Source organism: Scyliorhinus canicula, chromosome 3, assembly GCF_902713615.1.
Source record: "Scyliorhinus canicula chromosome 3, sScyCan1.1, whole genome shotgun sequence".
Lineage (NCBI taxonomy): Eukaryota > Metazoa > Chordata > Chondrichthyes > Carcharhiniformes > Scyliorhinidae > Scyliorhinus > Scyliorhinus canicula.
Window position 1 is genome coordinate 158,057,306 of NC_052148.1, and position 22,292 is coordinate 158,079,597.

At 43.8% G+C, this 22,292-nt stretch overlaps 1 protein-coding gene and 1 non-coding gene across 2 annotated transcripts in view; both read left to right on the top strand.

Annotated features, from left to right (window-relative positions):
* LOC119963052 (dihydropteridine reductase-like) overlaps nucleotides 1-22,292 on the top strand; it is a 36,244-nt gene that overhangs the window by 8,696 nt on the left and 5,256 nt on the right. The window contains exons 5-6 of the mRNA XM_038791562.1: nucleotides 13,928-14,036; nucleotides 19,417-19,500. Coding sequence (XP_038647490.1) covers nucleotides 13,928-14,036; nucleotides 19,417-19,500 — 193 coding nt within the window. The remainder of the gene's footprint in view (nucleotides 1-13,927; nucleotides 14,037-19,416; nucleotides 19,501-22,292) is intronic.
* LOC119963967 lies at nucleotides 18,495-18,654 on the top strand. The gene has a single exon (XR_005460224.1). It is a non-coding gene; the product is annotated as a U1 spliceosomal RNA (small nuclear RNA).

Consider the following 22,292-nt stretch of genomic DNA (forward strand, 5'->3'; position numbering starts at 1 on the left):
CTGCTGTTATATGTGGCGGACCCAGAGGGGGGAATGCCGGGGGTGATGGAGCTGTTAGCGGAATTTGGGGGCTTCTCGGGCTATAAGCTGAACTTAGGAAAGAGCGAGGTATTTGTAGTGCACCCGGGAGATCAGGAGGAGGGAATTGGGAGGCTCCCCTTCAGGAGGGCAGTGAAGAGTTTCAGGTACCTGGGGGTGCAGGTGGCCAGGAGTTGGGGGGCTCTTCATAAGCTTAACTTCACCAGACTAGTGGAACAGATGGAGGAGGAATTTAAAAGGTGGGACATGGTGCCGCTGTCGCGTGGCGGGCAGAGTGCAATCCGTCAAAGTGACGGTTCTCCCGAGGTTCTTGTTCCTCTTCCAGTGCTTGCCCATCTTTATCCCTAGGGCCTTTTTTAAAAGGGTGACCAGCAGCATCATGGGATTTGTTTGGGCGCATGGCACCCCGAGGGTGAGGAGGGTCTTCTTGGAGCGGAGTAGGGATGGGGGGGGGGCTGGCGTTGCCCAACCTCTCGGGGTACTACTGGGCGGCCAACGTGTCGATGGTGCGTAAGTGGGTGATGGAGGGGGAGGGGGCAGCATGGAAACGGATGGAGAGAGCGTCCTGTGGGGATACAAGCCTGGGGGCCCTGGTAACGGCGCCGTGGCCGCTCCCTCCCACGAGGTATACCACGAGTCCGGTGGTGGCGGCTACCCTCAAGATTTGGGGGCAGTGGAGGCGACATAGGGGAGAAGTGGGGGGCTCGATGGAGGCTCCGTTAAGGGGGAACCATAGGTTCGTCCCGAGGAACATGGATGGGGGATTTCGGGGATGGTATAGAGCGGGCATTAGACAGCTGAAGGACCTGTTTATCGACGGAAGGTTTGCGAGCCTGGGGGAGTTGGATGAGAAATTTGGGCTCCCGCCGGGAAACATGTTTAGATATCTGCAGGTAAAGGCATTTGCTAGACGGCAGGTGGAGGGATTCCCTGCGCTCCCCGCGAAGGGGGTGAGTGACAGGGTGCTCTCGGGGGTCTGGGTCGGGGAGGGGAAGATATCCGATATCTACAAGCTTATGCAGGAGAAGGAAGAGGCGTCAGTAGAGGAGCTGAAAACGAAGTGGGAGGGGGAACTGGGGGAACAGATCGAAGACGGGACATGGGCTGATGCCCTGGAGAGGGTAAATTCTTCCTCCTCGTGTGCGCGGCTTAGCCTCATCCAATTCAAGGTGCTGCATAGGGCCCACATGACTGGGACGAGGATGAGTAGGTTCTTTGGGGGTGAAGATAGGTGTGCCAGGTGCTCGGGGAGTCCAGCGAACCATGCCCATATGTTCTGGGCTTGCCCGGCATTGGAGGAGTTCTGGAAGGGGGTGGCGAGGACGGTGTCAAGGGTGGTGGGATCCAGGGTCAAGCCAGGATGGGGACTCGCGATCTTTGGGGTTGGGGTAGAGCCGGGAGTGCAGGAGGCGAAAGAGGCCGGTGTGCTGGCCTTTGCGTCCCTAGTAGCCCGGCGAAGGATTTTGTTACAGTGGAAGGACGCGAGGCCCCCAAGCGTGGAGACCTGGATCAATGACATGGCGGGCTTCATTAAGCTTGAGAAGGTTAAATTCGCCCTGAGAGGATCGGTGCAAGGGTTCTTTAAACGGTGGCAACCTTTCCTCGACTTTCTGGCTCAACGATAGGGTACTGGGACAGTAGCAGCAGCAACCTGGGGGGTGGGGGGTGGGGGTGGGGGGGGGGGGGGGTGAGGGGGGGGGGGTGAGGGGGGGGGTGAGGGGTGGGGGTGGGGGGGGGGGGGGGGTGGGGGGGGGGTGGGGGGGGGGGGGGGGGTGGGGGGGGGGGGGAGGGGGGGGGGGTGAGGGGGGGGGGAGGGGGTGAGGGGGGGTGAGGGGGGGGAACGTTGATTATGTTGGCTTATTTTATTTAAATTTGATTTATCTAATTTTAATTTATGGTTAAGTTCTCTTGTTTGGGGGGGGTGGGGGAATGTGATACATGTGATGTTACGGTATGGGGGGAATTGTGGGTGTTATGGGGCTGTTAGTTGCATATTACTGCTTTTTGCTATACTTTTTGTTATATTTTCTGTAAAAAATTCCAATAAAAATTATTTCAAAAAAAAAACAAAACCCACAAATGTTTCTCTTTTAATTTAATGGCCTGGCCATGCCCTTGGATACATGATTGTAAAGACCATCGATCGAGATCGATGTACGTCAAAGTAAATACTTGTCTTAGTTTAATAATTGCCAGAATTACATTGTCAATTTTACTAAGTTTAAGCTTTGAAACTCCAGTTGGATTCCTACATCAAAACTGAAAGAAAATCAAACTCAGTCGCTGCGTATGTCTTTTACTGTAATCAACATAATATTTTTGTCAAAAATTATTGTACTGATTACAAGATGGAGACAGTGCAGAAAATTAAAATCATTGAGCAAACCTGTGTGAGTCAAGAAGGCTTTAAAAATATTTTTTTCATATTTGTTACAGTTCTGAGAAAATACTTAGGAAATGAACTTACAATGTTAGTGTAAGTTTAAGCCTTTGTTCCTGACTGATCAAGGAATACACAGGTACAAGTGTGTAATAGATAAGCAAAACAGATTTATTCAATTTAATGTGGTAAGAACAAAAATGTAATTCTTAACAAAGGCGGTGGTGTATAATCACGTCACTCAGCATCACTTCCCGATCGACTGTGACACGTTTCTTCATTGTGTTCTGTTGACCAAAGATCTTGATGGGCGGTCCCATGTCCTTTTCTTTTTCCAAGAAGTGTGCGCTGAATGTTCTCGGATGCCCTGATTTATGCCTCCTTTCCCAACCTTTTATCTTATTTGGATATTGCCTATGCGACTATTGCTTGCCCCTTGGTTCAGTATTCCCGTTTAGGGTGAAACTCATGTCCAAGCAGCATGATTGGGTTAAATTACTTTATTGTCCATCCATAACCATGAAGCAGGCCTGAACGTTTCTCACCTCTTTTTGAGATATTTCTCTTACAATAGAAATTTCCGATACATCTGCCCCATGCCTTGCAGTCATATTTTAACATACATCTTTAACAAACATATTCTGACCAATTATTAATGAAGCAAAAGAATTAAGGTACAATAAAATAATTAAAACAAGGTAAGCACAAGAAGAATATTAGAGACTGATTTAAATGAACAATCATACATTGCCAACCAGGTGTAAAATGTTGCATCCCAAATATGATTATACAACACATTCCTTAGCCTACTCGACATGAGCAGAGCATGGCATTATGGTAGTTCTTTCAGAATGTTACGGACAGGGATGAGAGAAAACTGAGCCCCAGGTTCCCTTCCCTTATTGTCCATGATCTGTGTGTTTTATTTGGAAAGGATTATTTATATAATCAGCAGCAAGATTTTGTGGGTTTAAATAAAGAATATTATTTATTCTCTCATTCACTCCAGAGGTTTAATACTATGTCGATCACCTCTCACCCTCAAACGCATATGAAAAATGCCAGGTAAATAGTATTGTGCACTTTTACAAGTTGTAACCAAAAGAATAATTCATTTGTAGGAACAGTATTCATTACAGATCTGTTGAAGGCATTTACATTCCTGAAGGATAGTCTGGGTGGTTTTAATAGCAGGAGTTATATATCAGGATTATTTCAGGATTCCCTCAGCAGTTTATGAAGTGAAGCACATTTAGTTTTCATAGCAGGATGTCAAACTTCTCTACTGGCAGACTTTGAAAAAGAACCAGGCTGGGAAACTTTTAAGATGTAGCACTCTCCAGGTTGAAAAATGTGTTGCCCTCCAGCCTTTTCTTCCTGCTGATGTCCTGCATATGGATCATTATGGATTGACTAATTTCTCTCTCATTAGTAGATTTAAAGATTTGTGATCTGAAAACAATTGATCATGTGAATGAAACTGACATTGTCCATCCAGAATAGTTCGGAAATCCATAGCTATTTCAACACAATGGGAGATAGCTAATGGCTTTTCACATATATGCGTGACTAGCTCGTTTCTGCAGCTTTGTTTTGTGAAATATTGAGCTCAAAGACAGTGGGTCCAGGATTCTATAGGTTTTAAGTTTTGGGTAAACCACAGACAATAGCATGTGCAAATCCCACACATGGATTTCATCTTGTTATGCCCATTCAAGGGGGAGGACCATACTCATTATTATTCAACCAGGAACTTTCAGGAGAATTGAGACAGAAATTGCACTTTCAGGAGAATTGAGACAGAAATTGCAAATGTCATTTCACAGACATATTAGCAGTTTTGTTAGTGTCCATTTTTAAATAAAGACAGTTGCAGAAAATTATATACCAAATGCAGTCCATGTTTAAAGTTATGAATGGGACACTGTTATGACCACAGCAGACGTTATTAACTGAGCAAGCCAGTTCCCGGAAAGAAACCTGTCTTACTGGTCAAAACGTTTTTGTATTTTGAAAATGAGGAGGTAAAGTTCCTGATCCCAAAAGCATAGAGCTCAGGTGGCACTTTCAGAGTTTTAAAGATTAAAAGATTTCTTAACAAGAAAAAAACCTCAGCACATACAATTAAATTTACACAGTTAAAACAGTCTTACAGAACAATTCTCAAGAAAACCTATTTGGTGAGAGCACAAATCTAAACTACCTTCTTGGCAACAGCTCCCCTTGTAGACTTTTAGCAATTAAAAATCCAGTAATATTACCCAAGGTAAAGAACTGCTGTCACTTGAAAGAAAGTATACCGCGTGACTCCTCAAACATTTCCACTCTGCTGTGGAAGTCCAAAAGAAAGGTTGAGGAACAGACTGTTTTCTGAATACAAAGACTTTTCTGGCTTGGCTGATTCAAATTCACAACTTTCACTCCTCCTAGCACAGATCTGGTCTCAAAACATTTCCCTCACATAGCCACACAACTCCGCTAAACCGCTTCCCTTATATATCTTTTTTTCATCTCAGATTTCATTGTCCTCAAACCCCTCTTTGAGCTCAATGTTTGCAAGTATAAGAATCTTTCATAAGATTTTCCTATTTTGTCCCCACTTTTGGGTCGATAAAATTGAATATATCTTGGTAAGCTGTAAAGTCCCGTGTCTCTTGGAACTTCCTGTTGAAATCCAACAACTGGAAAGCCAAGTGCCTACTTATCTCATAATGCACATTTTAAACCCAACCTATTTACTTGTAAATCCTAGCTCACCTGAGCCTGCCATTGCAAATGCATAAACTTTACTTCTTTATATCTCTCAGCTCTTACAGACAAGCACATTAACCCTTTGCCAAATTAATTAATCATCGTACGTATCGCCTTCTTTACAGAATGTCACCATATTCCCAAAGATATAAAAGAAATCCATCACCACGACACATCTCTGGGCATGACACAGAATTTTAATTGTCTCTCCAGTGAATAACTGCAAACATTTATTTGGGGGAGAGGGTTTATTTAATTCAGGATGATGCAGCAGATTTAGATTCATGTAGCGTTGTGAGGTTTGACTTTGTCTCTCATCAGCAGAATAAAGAAAGCTGTTGAGCCTAGAGAATTGTGACTTATTTCTTAATGCACAATGTCAGCAGATTGAATGTTCTGCTTTGCTTTGAAAATATTAAACTTCTGTCAGTCACTCCCTTTGGTGTTGAGACTTCAGGATTTGTTGTTTTGACAGGGGAACATGGAAAGGGCTCTTTGTTCTATTCGATCCCAGTGCGGCTAATTCCATTTCTTGAAAAATATCAAACACATACTTTATCAAACATATATTGCTGTTGTCTCTGTTTCAAAACAAATTTCTTGGACGTTTGATGGAGAGTAATATTATACCTCAGTTAAAATGGGATTATTGAATGTGATTATTTCAATTAATAGTAACAGCATGTACAAAGTGTCACCGGGGCAAGGTTTCAATTGAATAGGAACCATTCATCTCTGTTCCCTTATGAAGTATAATTTTCTCCAGATTTTTCAACCAATATTCTTTCCCGTTTGATTGAGATAGAAACCTGAAAAGTAAATGTCCGTCATTGCTTCGTGTTCATTTAAGAGTTAAATATAATGCAGCACTATTAACAGTATCTTTTGATATTTTCTTCTACACTATGTAATATTTCAATTTGACTGTAGGTGTCCAAAGCCCAGTCTTCTGATTGAATCCAAATACAGCTATGCCCAGTTTTAAGTAGTTCTGAATAGTATAGTTTTATATTTCATTGCTATGTTTTAGGGCAATCAGGAGAAAACAAAACCTGTTCTCTTTGGTTTTTTGGCACATCACTGGGAACATGGAAGATTTATTTACAGTGTGTTGTGTTTATTTCATGTTTAGGTATATTTCATGTTTAGGGTATGAACAGTATTCGGGTAAAAGATTTTGGGTTGGGAACGTATCTCCTGATATTACAAACATTTAAGTTGGAAAACTTGCTTTGATTTCATTAGTGGTTTGCAGAAACATATCTACTACTTAAAACAGGTATTCCTGTACTAAATGAATTAATACCACAACCCCAGGACTCTGGTTGGATATTTCAAATGAAAACTACATGTCTCCGGCTTGTTACTTCAGCTGACCTGAATCTTTTAAGATCTGTCAATGATTTTCAGGGACGATGAGTTATGTACGAAGAGAAACCTGAGAAGATAGGGCTTTATTTCATGGCAGCTGAAAAAGCTAGTGGGTGACCTGATGATTATGAAGGGTTTTGTTGAGGGAAATAACAATAAGGGGAAGCAGTGGTGTAATGGTCATGTCACTGGATTTATTATTCAGAAGCTCAGGCGAATGCTGTGAGGACATGGGTACAAATCCCACCACAGCAGCTGGTGGAATTCAAATTCAATTAAATCTGGAACATCAAACTCGTCTCAGTAATGGGCTCCATGACAACTATTTATCAGTTGCTGATTGCAGTGGGTCTGCCCAAACCGAATAAAAATGCAGATTCCCTTTCCCGAAGGACATAGTGAACCAGACTATTTATCAGTTGCTGATAAATAGTCTGGTTCACTATGTCCTTCGGGAAAGGGAATCTGCATTTTTATTCGGTTTGGGCAGACCCACTGCAATTTGGTTGATTCTTAACTGACCTCTGAAATGGCTAAGCAAGCCACTCAGTTCAAGGGCAATTAAGAATGGGTAACGCATTGTAAGTTCTTGTCATTATTTGAATTTTAATTCAATTTTGTTCGTTTGAGACTTTAACCGAAAAAGGCAACAGGAGACAGTCTGCTGTGGTAACTCAGGAAACTGCTTAAGTTACAATGTAATACTTGAACACAGAGAAGATGTTGGGTTGATGTGAGGATCAGGAGGCAGGATCAGGTGGGTGAGGATGAAGTCAGATAAGGGGACGGGCCTGCGGGCGCTGGCGATGGCCTCGCTGTTGTTCTTTCCAGGGAAGTAGGTAATCCGGTAGTGGTTGCAATGTGGAAAACCTGCTGTCTGTTTGGGCAGCATTTCAATTAGGTAGAGTGTCGAAGTGGACACCGATTTGTGATAATCATATGTTTGAGCCAGTGACACTGGATGCCAGGTTTTGGGGCTGCGTCAGTGGCGTGCAGAGGGGGAGGCCGACGGTGCGTTGGCCCCGGGCATCCATTGGATGGGGGCATCAATCAGAGGCTATTGCTCTCCCAATGTCACCCAGATGCCTAAATGTTTCCACCTGAATTTAACAAATTGTTTTGCTAAGGGGGGGCGTCACAATCAAATCCAGTGACTACCGACATGTACCTTGTGTCAGGGTGAGGTGACTGCGCTCCCAGACTCCCCCGCGGTGGGGAAACCGCTCTATCCGCCGCGCGGGCGGGCGGCCCGGGACTGCGCATGTCCAAGGGAGGGGGAGCTCCTCACATGCAGGGAAAGGCCCCGCCCCCTGATCTGCGTGCTGAGATGTTGACCAATGAAAAAAGATTGAGGACCGGAGGGACTGTGGTTCTCCAGCCAATCAGAGCGCGGGCTTTGTGTGAGTGATAATTGAGCTTTCACACCGACGGAATCTTCCTCCTGTCTCCAACATCTGTGAGTAAAACACTTTCTTTTCTCCCCCTTTCCATTTCTTTTTTCATTCTGACCATCAATTGGTCACTTGCAGCAACTGAAAGGAAAGGAAGTGAATCCAGGGAGGGTTCAGACTCTGGAAAGCTTGGCCCAGGTCTCTCTCTTAAAAATATTGACATCCTTTGCTCCCTCAGTTTGAACCATGAAATGAAATGAAAATCGCTTATTGTCAGGGGCTGTTTAGCACAGGGCTACATTGCTGGCTTTGAAAGCAGACCAAGGCAAGCCAGCAGCACGATTCGATTCCTGTAACAGCCTCCCCAAATAGGCGCTGGAATGTGGCGAATGCGGAATGTGACAATAAGTGATTTTCATTTCATAAGTAGGCTTCAAATGAAGTTACTGTGAAAAGCCCTTAGTATTGACCAGGACACGGGGGTAACTCCCCTGCTCTTCTTCAAAATAGTGGCTGTGGGATCTTCAACATCCACCTAATAGGGACAGACAGAGCCTCAGTTTAACAACTTATTTGAAAGAAGGTTGTTCTGACAGTGCAGCACTTCCTCAGTTCTGAGTGTGATTAGGGATTCATTCACCCCAACTGCTGACACACCAGCGAGTTCACTCTGGGGAGAGGCTGTTCACCTGCTCTGTGTGTGGGAAGAGATTCTCTCAATTAACCAACCTGCTGACACACCAGAGAGTTCACTCCGGGAAGAGGCCGTTCACCTGCAGTGTGTGTGGGAGGGGATTCACTCAGCCATCCATCCTGCTGAGACATCAGTGAGTTCATACAGGTGAGAAGCCATTGACCTGCCCTCTGTGTGGTAAGGGATTCAGTCATTCATCCCAACTGCTGAGACACCAGTGAGTTCACACTGGGGAGAGACCATTCACTGCTCTCTGCACACAGCGGTTTAGAACATCATCTACACTGAAATGAAAATCACTTATTGTCACAAGTAGGCTTCACTGAAGTTACTGTGAAAAGCCCCTAGTCGCCACATTCCGGCACCTGTTCAGGAGGCTGGTACGGGAAGTTATATTCAAAATGTTTTCCTGTCTCATAATATTTCTCAGTATATTAGGCCTTATACTTGAGTCTTTGGGGCATACAATCAAGATTTGCCCCGGGCATCACCAGACCTCTGCACGCCACTGGGCTGCGTGGATAAGGAGGTGGATGGCATGGGGTACTTGTTTCTGGAGGAGTGGTTCACAAGCCTGGAGGAGCTTTCAGAGAAGTTTGGATTTTCGCAGGCGGAAAGCTTTAGATAGCTTCAGGTGAGAGACTTTGTGAGGACGGTTTTCCCATCATTTCCCGTGGCGCTGCTATCCTCACTGTTGGAAAGGGTTTTGATGTTAGCAGGTTGGAAGAGGAGAAAACCTCTGGAATTTATGAGAGGATAATGGCGGAGAATACAGCGTCCCTGATGGGGATTAAGAAAAATTGAGAGGAGGAGTTGGGGGTGGCATTGGAGGAGGGAGTATGGTGTGAGGCATTGTGTAGTGTGAACGCCATTTCTCCATGCGCGAGACTAGGGTTGATACAGTTGGAGGTAGTGCATCAGTAACACATAACTAGGGTTAGGATGAGTCGGTTGTTTGAGGGGGTGGAAGATGAGTGTGAGCGCTGTGGGACGGGCCTGGCAAACCATGTGCATGTGTTCTGGATGTGTCCTGAGCTAGTGAGATTTTGGGTCTCCTTCTTCAGCACCATGTTGGAGATTTTACGGATGGCTTTGGAGACCAGTCCCCTAGCGGCCATATTTAGGGTATCAGACCTGCTGGAGTTGCATTCGGATGCGGGAGCAGATGTCTTAGCCTTTGCCTTGCTGATCGCTCACAGATGGGTTCTGTTGGAGTGGAGGTCAGCTTCTCTACCCAGTGCCTTGGTGTGGCTGGGGGATCTCATGGAGCTTTTGCATCTTGAGAAAGTTAAATACACGTTCAGGGGTGCAATTGAGGGGTTCTACAAAAGATGGCGGCCTTTTATTATGTTCTTTAAGAACTATTCATTGTCAGCAGTTCAGGGGGATTGTTGATGCTGCTGTCTTAGGTTGTTTGTTTTGTTTTATGGTTTTGTATTTATTAAAAAGTAATATATATTTAAAAATGCATGTTTTTGAAAGTTACAAAGTAATAGTTAACAAAGCATTGCAGCAAATTGACGGGCCTTCTACGGCTCTTGCATTCCGGATCAGCTTGGGGCGCAGGGTGACACTTGGCTTCCGTTCTCTCCCTTTAACGTCTGTGGGTGTTCTGCTTCCCTGTGGACAGCAGGCTCTGCAAACTTCACTTTCAAACCTGGTACGCGTGGTGCTCATTGAAAGCTGCTGTTTATTAACCCTTTCCACAGCATGATCAATGGTATTATTTCGTGTTTAGCCTAAGTGAGGCGAGGCTAATTCTCTATTGGCTCAAGGGGTGCGTGGTCAAACTGTGATTGGCCGAGGTGGGCATGATAAGTTCCTCGAGGTTTCTCGACGGTTAGGTTTATTATTGGGATTATTTCTTCTTATCCCTGGCTAGCCCTCTAAGGTGTCAGTTACTCGTGGGACCTTCCAACTCATAAAAAGTTGTTTCTTGCTTGCAAGGATCAAAGGGAGATTTGATGGCCTCCTTCCTGCCCATTTGTTTAGGATGGGAATAGGATGCTGCCGTGTCCACATGAATAGTATCTTGAGCATGTCATCTCAGAATTTTCCTAATTGGAACAAGTTCAAATTAGCCACATGCTGTTACAATGTTTAGGTCTAATACAAAGTTAAAAGGTAATTGCTGCTTCATCACACTTATGAGCTAATCTAATGCAAGGAACATCGGTTGTTATGCTTCCCTCCCTTGCACCCACAATTTCTTGTTGGCCTTTCTTCTGCTGATAACAAATGCGAGCAGTCCAGTCACCCTTGAAGGCGTTATCCATTGTTCGTCTAAAATCCCAAGATGCACTGTTATGCCACTGAAGCTTAGGAATTGTCCCATGATGCAATAACCCGAACAGTCCACGACAAATTTAGTCTGAATTATCTATTATTCATCACTACACTAAACTATTCATGTTCTATCAATTTCCCTACAACATGCTGGCATTGGAAGTGACACTCCCCTCCCATGAAAGAACAGATTGCTTCTATCGGTTGGTGAGTTGGAAAGTGGGGCAACAAATTTAAGATGAACACAAAAATAATTGAAGTAGAAGTTAGAAAAAGAATCTTTTGCAGGGGGTATTTGGAATTTGTAACTGTTCTAAATTTGTTATTGAATCAGGGTTCATTAATTCTCATGAAAGGAAATTTGATAGTTCCTTCAAAAGGACATTTTGTCATTTGAAACCACCATGTTGGCCATAAATAAATTGACTAGCATCACTATCCAGATCTTGTAGACCTCTCTTGAAGATAAAAGCATTATTGTGCAACGGTTTTTCTGGTTGACAGGCTTGTTATCTCTGGAAAAGATCTCCTGAGTTCTGAAAAGTAGAATGGGGTACAAAATAACGTATATTACATAAAGTATGCATCTAGTTTGTGATCACCATATTTAATTTGTGTATTGTGTGAATTAACAGCTGCAATCTTTCACAACAAATCTATTGAGATTGGTTAACATAACTTGTAAAAATAATTAAATATCCTTGGTGCTTCCCTGTGTGGTAGGTTGTTAGCCTCGCTCAGGCTGTTGGGCATAACAAGTGCATGGATGGTCTTATACACTGACCTAATGGTCAACCAAGAATAAAACAAACATTCAGCTTCTGTGTATCATTAAATGTAAAACTAGTTTTTGGATTCTGTGATCATTTTCAATTTTTATTATTGATTTCAAAAATGTTCACTAAAGTGACCTGTCAAAAAGAAAACTCCAATCAGGATGGTTTTGACATCTTAGGGAGAAATCTTGAGCCCGCACTCACAGTCTGCAGGATCAGCGGTGCAGGCGGAAAATCTCGCGAGAATCAGGAAACTATTCTCGACGGAGAGATTGTGTTTCCCAATTTTTTTTTTCTCACCCACTTCTCACTGGCGATATCATGAGATTCACTCCCACAAAGGGGGTGAACCTCATTTTAATATATTTGAATGGATTTAAAGGGTATTACGACTGTAGCACAGTGGTTAGCATTGTTGCTTCACAGCATCAGTGTCCCAGGTTTGATTCCTGCTTGGGTCACTGTCTGTGCGGAGTCTGCACGTTCTCCCCGTGTCAGCCTGGGTTTTCTCCGGGTGCACTGGTTTCCTCCCACAAGTCTCGAAAGATGTGCTTGTTAGGTGAATTGGACATTCTGAATTCTCCCTCAGTGTACCCGAACAGGCGCCGTAGTGTGGTGACTGGGGGCTTTTCACAGTAATGTCTTTGCAGTGTTAATGTAAGCCTACTTGTGACAATAGTAAAGATTATAATTATTATTATTAAATAATCCCCCATCACTAAATATTCATACCTTGCCAATGTGACGTTATGTCAGCGAGGGGTGCAGAGGTAAGTATAGCCTGGGGGAGGCGGAGGGGGGGGGGGGGGGGGCAGAGGGACATGCCTGAGTAATGCTAGGCAGTTCCAGGGGAGGGTCTAGTGGGAGCCCCATGGGGAGGAGCGGTGGCTATATTTCCGAGCTGTTGGTGGGGTGAGGGGTTCAATGCCAATGGTGGATGTAAGGGCGGGGATAGGAAGTGGAATAGTGGATTGTCTGGTTGAGGGAGGGGGGGGTCCCAAATATTTCTGTGATAGGGCTGGGAGCTGTTAGTCTGCAGCCCTGATTGGGGCGCCCTTTAAAGATGTCACTCCAATTTGATTGGAGTGGTTGCCAGCTCGATGAGGCCTTGCCTCATCAAAGTGATGGCAGAAACCACGGCCACTCATTTCCTTTGTCCAAGAGGCTCAGGATTTGGCGAGAAAACTGGCCTGTGCAACTGGAGAGCTACACACCAGTTTTCAGTGTGAGCCTGACACTTTGCCAAATTCTGGTAAAATTCCATCTATTGTATTTAAAAATACAAGAAAAAATAAAATGTGATTGACTTTTTCTCTTGTTAAATGTGATAAAATACAATTGAATGGGAACAGATTGTAAAGTTAGCATAAATCTGGTATTTCGCCACTTAATTCACTCTCTCCTCTCTGCACTCAATCGAAAATTAAGGTGAACTTCTTCCCTTTAATGTTTCTTTCCTCTACTTCCCTCGCAGCTTTATTTAACTTTTAGCTTCTTCACAGCATGGTCAGATTTTATTGATAAGCAGACAGGCTCAAGAGTTTGCAACTATTACTAACCCCTGCTTTGCTGTGCTCTGATTTATTTTCATTAATATTAGTGCAAATGCATATATTTGCCTGAATGTCGTGTAAACTTTGAATAGCATTTTAATACACATTTCCAAAGCAACTAACTTTTTGTTTTGTTTTGGGGGATAATTATTCTAACAACCTATGTGAAAACAATATATAGGTTGTGGCACTATGCTGATGGTGAGTTGATTTCAGCTCCAGTGTGCTCGATCACCTAAATGTTCAACCCAGTGAGTTTTGCTGGAATTTGTAGATATGTGGTAAAGACGGTGCGATGTTTGCCCGTGATGCTGAAAAAGCTGCTGATGCTCACTGTTCAATTCCCTATATGGAGGATGGCAACATGGGCAAAGTATCAAAAGCTGCCGGTTGCATGAAGCTGGAGCATTGGTAGGTTTGTGAAGTTGGAGACTGAGGGTTGTTGACTTTCAGCAGAGGATGAAACAAATCGGAAAAACCATTACATCAAGCAGCTTTAAAATATAGTTCATAGTGAAATCTTTCATCCTTTTATTTGATGTAAAAGATTATTTCATACAAGATCTGTTTGAGAAACAAACACTAATTGATGTTTGAGAAATGATTCACAATGGCCTTCCTGTACCATTTGTAGCGTATTTGACTACAGTCAGGTTTGGTTTTTAAATCTTCCTGTTTTCTTTTAGGGATGGTGGGTTACGGCATGGCAAAGGCAGCTGTTCATCAGCTGTGTCGGAGTCTAGCTGGAGAAAAAAGTGGAATGCCCGCTGGATCTTCTGCTCTTGCAATTCTCCCGTAAGTGTCGATAATTACAGTCCTGCTAGACTTGATAATGTACACTTTCCGATTCGAGGAGAAAATCTCCGATGGCTTTCATAATAACATCTGGCGTAAAGTGACAGAATTCAAAATCTGATATTTGAAGTGTTAATAGTGGATATCTCAGTCGAAGTTTACACGTCGAAAAATGCTTAAGAGGTCAAAAGATTTTAGTGCTGTTTAAACATATCTTTTCAATATGTTAACTATTCAGACGTTCTCTGAGAAGACGGTTTTGTGTGAATATGTGTGCAAAAATATGAATAAACTTGTATTTATTCCATGCTGGTTTGTATCCTCCGTATTTACCAAAGTGCTTGAAGTTAATTAACTACTTTTGTTATATATGCGCTATTGCTTATTTCTTTCTTGTCATCTGTGTATGATTAGAAAATGGGTGGGATTTACCGAGCAACCCGCCACGTGTTTTTCGGTTGCAGAGGCAACCGCCAGAGGGATTTTCTGGTCCCGCCATTGTCAACAGGATTGCCTGTTGAATGCACCCCTCGTTGCCGGGAAACCCAAGGCGGGCTGCACCATCAGTGGGACTGGAATATCCCGCTGGCGTGAACAGCCGGTAAATTCCGCCCTCTTTCTCTTTAATGTGTAATGGCTCTGTTCATTCTTTGAAAGATTTTGGCTACTGTTCTTGGCCTGAGGCCCTCACTTATTTTTTTTCCTCTTAATAATAATAATCTTTATTAGTGTCACAAGTAGGCTTACATTTACACTGCTATGAAGTTACTGTGAAAAGCCCCGAGTCGCCACATTCTTGGGTACACTAAGGGAGAATTCAGAATGCCCAATTCACCGAATAAGCACGTCTTTTGGCACATGTGGGAGGAAACCGGAACACCCGGAGAAAACCCACGCAGGCGCTAAGAGAATGTGCAAACTCCGCACAGCCAGTGACCCAAGCAGGAATCGAAACCTGGGACTCTGCGCTGTGAAGCAACAGTGCCAACCACTGTGCTATTGTGCCGCCCATCAATCAAGGACCTTCATTCCTTATCCAAAACTCTACTACCTGTAATCTGTCCTGCACAAAGTCTGACTTGCCAGACATGACTTTGGTTTTTGACTTATGCTTTGACCCATGCCGGTCAATGCCCCCCAGTGCCTCAGAATTAAAATTTAGAGCCTGGTATTGATAATAGTTCCTGTGAAGCACCTTGTAAGATTTAGTTATGTGAAAGATGCAATATAAATGCAATTTGTTATTTGCTTGCTTGCTATGGCACTGAAATCATACACGAGCCTTGTCTTTCTCTCCTTCTGAAACCTTCCCGAGCCCTCAAATGTTCCAAATTCTCTGCGTTTCTCCAGCTCTGACCTCTTTGAGTGACCTCTCCCCACTCCCTTTGCCTTGCTGTTGGTCACTGTGTCTTCAATCATCTCAACCCTAAGCTTTGAAATTTTGTCTAGGCCTCTCCATCTCTCTCTCCTTCACAACCCGCCACTTTGACCTAGCTTTCAGCCACCACTCCTAACACCTGCTCTTTACCCGGGAGGAAGTTAAAGCTAAAGGCAATTCTGATGACATCATAAGAGAAAACACACACAGCAAGAGAAGGATTGAACAAACCTCAAATTGCACATTGCTCCTGTTCTGGGTCCTATGATCCTGTTGTTGAAAAGTAGTTTATGCCGTAGATTGCCATTCTTCCCATGATTTTTAAAAATTAATTCATGGGGGGGGGGGGGAGAAACGACACAGAGGCGCAGTGGTTAGCACTGCTGCATCATGGCGCCAAGAGCCTGGGTTCAATCCCAGCCATGGGTCACTGTCTGTGAGGAGTTTGCGCATTTTCCCCCTGTCTGCGGGGGTCTCAACCCCACACCCCAAAGATGTGCAGGGGAGGTGGATTGGCCACGCTAAATTTCCACCGGGGGGGCGGGGAGTAATTGGGAATTTTAAATTTAAAAAAAACATTTATGGGATGTAAGCGTTGCTGGTGAGGTTAGCATTTTTGTGCCCATCCCTAATTGCCCTTTAGAAGGTGGTGGTGAACCGCCTTCTTAAACCACTACAACTTATGTGGTGTAGGTACATGCTCAGCACTGTTAGGGTGGGACTAGTGGTCATGAAAAGCGGCAATATTATTCCAAGTTAGGATGGAGGAGAACTTGTTCTCATGCATCTGCTGTTCTTGTCCAACCTGCGTATAAGAGGCTGTAGATTTGGAAGGTGCTTTCAAAGAAGCCTTGGTGAGTTGCTGCAGTGCAACTTATAGTTGGTGCACACTGCTGTCATTCTGCTTTGGTACTGGTGCAAGTGAATGTTTATGGTGTGATGCCGATCAAATGGGCTGCTTTATGGATGGTGACAAGCTCCTTGAGTATTAGAGCTGCACTCATTCAGATAAGTGGAGAGCACTCCATCATCTGATATTTCATCTTGATATCATCTGGAATGAATTGAATTATCTGAAGACTGTGAGGAAAGGATACTCGCTCCAGGAGTATTTCTGCGCACAGATAGGGATGTGGTGAATTAAAACAAACTTCACTCTTAACACAGTCTTAAGACTAACTTTATCATCATAAAATAAAGCTTATAATTACCAGTTAAACAATGCTTACCAATGAAATAAAACACTAATTCCTAACTGCTTATATCCCCACTGACGCAAAACCCATTTCAGGTCAAACTCCACTTTTAAATACAGTTAGCAAACCCAGGAATACTTGCTACAAAGAGATGTCTTGGATTAATAGAAAGCGAAGAGTGGGGGTTATAGGTGTTTCTCTGGTTGGCAATCAGTAGCCAGGGGTGTCCCTCAGGGATCAGTGTTGGGCCCACAATTGTTCACAATTTACATAGATGATTTGGAGTTGGGGACCAAGGGCAATGTGTCCAAGTTTGCAGACAACACTGAGATGAGTGGTAAAGCAAAAAGTCTGCAGAGGGATTTGGATAGTTTAACTGTATAGGGAAGGATCTGGCAGATGGAATACAATGTTGACAAATGTGAGGTTATCCATTTTGGTAGGAAGAACAACAAAAGGGATTATTATCTAAATAATAAAATATTAAAACATGCTGCTGTGCCAAGGGGCCTGGGTGTCCTATTGTCAGTGGCAAAAAGTTGGTTTACAGGTACAACAGGTGATTAAGAAGGCGAATGGAGTTTTGTACTTCATTGATAGAGGGATGACGTTTAAGACTAAGGTGGTTATGCTGCAACTGTATACGGTGTTAGTGAGGCTACACCTGGAGTATTGTGTTCAGTTTTGGACTCCTTACCTGAGAAATGATGCACAGGTGTTGGAGGATGTGCAGACGAGATTCACTAGGTTAATCCCAGAGTTGAGGGGGTTGGATTATGAGGAGAGGTTGAGGGGGGGGAAGAGAGAGAGAGAGAGAGAGATCTTATAGAAATGTATAAATAATGAAGGGAATAGAGAGGATAGATGCGGGCAGGTTGTTTCCACTGGCGAGTGAAAGCAGAACGAGGGGGCATAGCCTCAAAATAAGGGGAAGTAGATTTAGGACTGAGTTTAGGAGGAACTTCTTCACTCAAAGGGTTGTGAATCTATGGAATTCCCTGCCCAGTGAAGCAGTTGAGGCTCATTCATTGAATTTTTTCAAAATAAAGATAGTTTTTTGAAGAATAAAGGGATAAAGGGTTATGGTGTTCAGGCGGGAAAGTGAAGCTGAGTCCACAGAGAAGTTCAGCCATGATCTCATTGAACGGCGGAGCAGGCTCGAAGGGCCAGATGGCCTAAACCTGCTCCTCGTTCTTATGTTCTTATAAACCACTTTGAGAAAGAGATCTTTCACAAACCAGATGCAGATTCTTGCCTGTGTCAAACTACAGGTTAACCTGCCAGCCTTTTCAGAAACTGCCCTTCTGTTCACAGGCAAAATCTTTTTAACTAAACTGTTTTGAAAGAAACGGCTAGTTTGTTCACAGTCAAACCAAAACTGAACTCCCAAATGCAACACCTGGCTGTTTCCGCCCTTGGCTCTTCCTTTTAACTAATAATAATAATAATGGCTTATTATCACAAGTCGGCTTCAATGAAGTTACTGTGAAAAGCCCCTACATCACCTTAGGAAAGCTAAATACAATGGGCGGGATTCTGCATCCCACCGCACCAATTTTCTGATGCGGCGCTCCCCGTCCGGCAGCGGGATCCTCCATCCCATCAGCCGGCCAATGCGGTTTCCCACTGTGGGCACCCATATGCCGCCGGGAAACCTGAGGGCGTGAGTATGCTGCCGGCGAAGTGGAGGATCGTGCCGATGGAGTGCTGCACTGTTGGAGGTGCTGTATTCCAGATGCAATGTCTGCCCTTTCGGGTGGCTCTAAAGATCAAGTGCTACTATATTGAAGAAGAGCAGCGGAGATTTGCCTGGTATCCTGGCCAATATTTGCCCCTCAATCAAGATCACAAAAACAAATCACCCGGTTATTAACATATTTCTGTATACGTACCCGGCAGGGGTGAAACCATGATCAAGAAAGTGGTTCACCCAGCACGAGGCTAGCCCATTGCACTTCAGGTGTGCTGATGCCTGCGATGTCCCCGAATGCAGGATACTCGACTGCACAATTTGTGGTAGTGGGAACTGCGTTCGCACTCATAAAAAAAACAAAAATATTTTGCAGGAGCTTGTCATGTGCAAATTGGTTGCTGTGTTTCCTCCATTATAATAGTGACAGCACTTCAAAAATGCTTAATTGGCTGTAAAACACTTTGGGCATGATGAGTTTATGAAAGACAATATATAAACACAAATCTGTCTTTTGTGCCCCACTGTTAATGGCAGACAGAGTTTAACTATCTCAGTTGCACTCTCTGGAACTACTTCCCTAATCATCTCCGCCTCCTTTATTTTTCACATTTAAAATAACTTCCTCAAATCCCATCTCTTTAGCATAGCTGTCAGGTACATCTCCTCATCCCTTCTGTGCTCTGTATCCATTTCCATTACACCTATTTGTGAAATACCTTTTTTGTGAAAGGCAAATTGTTGTTGAGACAAACACATTTGCTAAGTCATCTTTGCAATATTGCAAGCTCCTGAGGATCAGTGATGTTTCCAATCTGGTATATCTTGGTAGCCTTGTAACTGATCACAATCTGCTTTCATCCTGCTTTCCAAATGCTGTAAATGGAGCAGGGATTGAATTAAAGCATGGACTTGCAACGCAGGCTAAAATTGCAGTGCAAGAAAAATAGAATTGAATTAATTTTCAATTTGAAATGGGTCAATGGAAGTCTGATGTGTGAGTATACTTTTAAATTGCCAATTTCTGGGCAATCTGACATTATCAGGTCTTCACCATGGTAACATTACATACGTAAGACACAAAGGGCTTTCAACACAATTTAATTTATTTTGTAGTGTTACCTTGGATACGCCGATGAACAGGAAATCGATGCCGAGTGCAGATTTCAGCTCCTGGACACCATTAGAATTTGTGGCTGAGTGAGTATCCAGCTCGATCAAATTGTCCGTAATCAGTTCAGCGCTATTTGTTTTTATCTGCTTTTTGTTTGTTTGTCCAATGTCCAGGCTCTGGTTGAGGGTTTTATTTGTCTAGTTTAGGAACAACCACAAATCGTACACAATATTATCAAGGACAGCTGACCTTTCTGAAAGACATTTCCTGTCTTTGGTGACTCATTTACAGATGCCAGACTGATTCAAGGAAATCAGTGACAGCAAGTAGAAAATCAAATAATCCTCTTGCATAAATTAAGATCTTGCTTTTTAAAAACGCGTTGAAATCAACATCTTGTGCCCTCAGTCAAATCTTTTGTTCTCTAATTTACTTAGAATGTAACTCATAATTTTTTTCATTGTGCTTTTTTAAAAATCAAAATAAACTATTCCGTTTAAATTCTGTAAATTCAAAATAAATTGCAAATTCAGTGCATCACCCTTCTTCATGTGTGAGTTTAGAATTATAGAAGGATAATTGACCACAGGAGATATCATAGTAAAGTTGGAGGATATTTGAACATGGGAGGCATCATGCTAAGTCAGATCCAATCTTTATCTAGTGCACTTCATACCTTCCTTAACAGCCAAGAACATTGAGAATAATTGCAGTGCCCTTACCATGCATGGCCCAAGCGGGGATCAGTGAACTCAGCACAGACCTGAAATGAAGTTGAAGACCTTCCTGCTCTATGTAACTTAGTTCCTTAATAGGCACTGAATTTGCCACATTGCAGTGTTGTCCAGGTGTGGAATGTAGACTTGTACTGTCAAGGGGTGATAGTGGCATAATGGTAATGTCACCAAACTAGTAATCCAGTGGCCCAGGCTAATGTTCTGGGGCCCCTGGTTTAAATCTCCCAAAGCAGCTGGTGGCATTTAAATTTGGTAATCGTGTCCACAGGAGATCTCCTTCCCATGCATTTCGAGACTCCCTCTGAAATGGTTCAGCAAGCCACTCAGTACTATCAAACCGCTACAAAGGTTTTTGATTGCTTGATTGATTTGATTTATTGTCACGTACCGAAGTACAATGAAAAGTATTTTTCTGCGGGCGAGGGAACATACACAGTACGTACATAGTAGACAAAAGAATAATCAACAGAGAACATTGACAAATAGTACATCGACAAACGGTGATTGGTTACAGTGCTGAACAAAGCCAAAAAAAGCAAATACATGATCAAGAGCAGCATAGGGTGTCGTGAATTGTGTTCTTACAGGGAACAGATCAGTCTGAGGGAGAGTCGTTTGAGGAGTCTTGTAGCTGTGGGGAAGAAGCTGTTCCTATGTCTCGATGTGCGAGTCTTCAGACTTCTGTACCTTTTGCCTGATGGAAAGGTCTGGAAGAAGGCAATGTCTGGGTGGGAGGGGTCTCTGATAATGTTGTCTGCTTTCCTGAGGCAGTGGGAGGTGTAGACAGAATCAATGTGGGGGTGACAAGCTGGTGTGATGCGTTGTGTTGAGTTCACCACACTCTGCAGTTCCTTGCAGAGCAAGCAGGTAACAGCAAACCCAGCCCATCAACCTTGCAAAATCATCCTTACTAACATCTATGGACTTGTGCCAAAATTGGGAGAGCTTTCCCACAGACTAGTCAAGCAACAACCTGACATAGACATAGACATGGTCACAGAATCATACATTACGGGTAATGTCCCAGACATCACCATCCCTGGGTATGCCTTATCCCACCAGCAGGACAGTCCAGTAGAGGTGGTAGCAGGGTGATATATAGCTGAAAGGGAGTTGCCCTGGGAGATCTCAATATCAACTCTTGACCCAATGAAGTTTGATGGCATCAGGTTAAACATTAGCAAGGAATCCTCCTGCTGATTACCACATACTGCCACCCTCAGCTGATGTATCAGTACTCCTCCATTTTGCAGACCATCTGGAGATGGCAAAGACACATAATATAATCTGTGTGGAGGACTTCATCAATAGTGGCTTGCTAGCACTACTACTAACTGAGCAGGCTGGGTCCTAAAAGACATAGTTGCAAGAATGGGTCTTCAGTAGGTGGTGAGGGGAACAACAAGAGGAAAAAAAGCTATTTGACATTGTCCTCACTGATCTACCTGTTGCAGATGTATCGATCCATTACACGATTGTTAGGAGTGATCACCACACAGTCTATGTGGGGCCAAATCCATGGGCGCGATTCTCTCGCCTCGTTACATTCTCGCTCACGCATAACGAGGCCGGTGAATAGCGGGAGAGGCCAAAACCGAGATCCGCGCCAGGTGCCAAACAGTTTACGATGCAACTGGCCCGCTCCCCAAGGCGAAATTGGAATCTAGGGCAGCACTGTGGCGCAGTGGTTAGCACTGCTGCCTCACGGCGTCAGGTCCCAGGTTCGATCGCGGCTCTGGGTCACTGACGTGTGGAGTTTGCACATTCTCCCCATGTTTGCGTGGGTTTCACCCCCACAACCCTACCGTTGTTTGGCCATGCTAATTTGTCGCTTAATTGGTAAAAAATAAATTGGGTACTCTTAAATTTATTTTTAAAAATCAGAAAAGAAAGAAATTGGGATCTCGCTGTAACGTATGCGTGAAACCAATTATCACCACTTAAGCCTCATTTCCATACAATTAACGAGAGCGACACCATATCCAACGGCCTCCCATCATTCAGTGGCCTCCCAGCAAGTGGTCACGCTGACGCCAATTGGTACTCCTTTTGAAAAACGTGAACCTGGTGGAAGGGCTCTGTGGGAGCCGAGGAAGTGAGTAGCCATCTTTGCTCAAAGGCAAAGAGACTGGGGGCGCTGG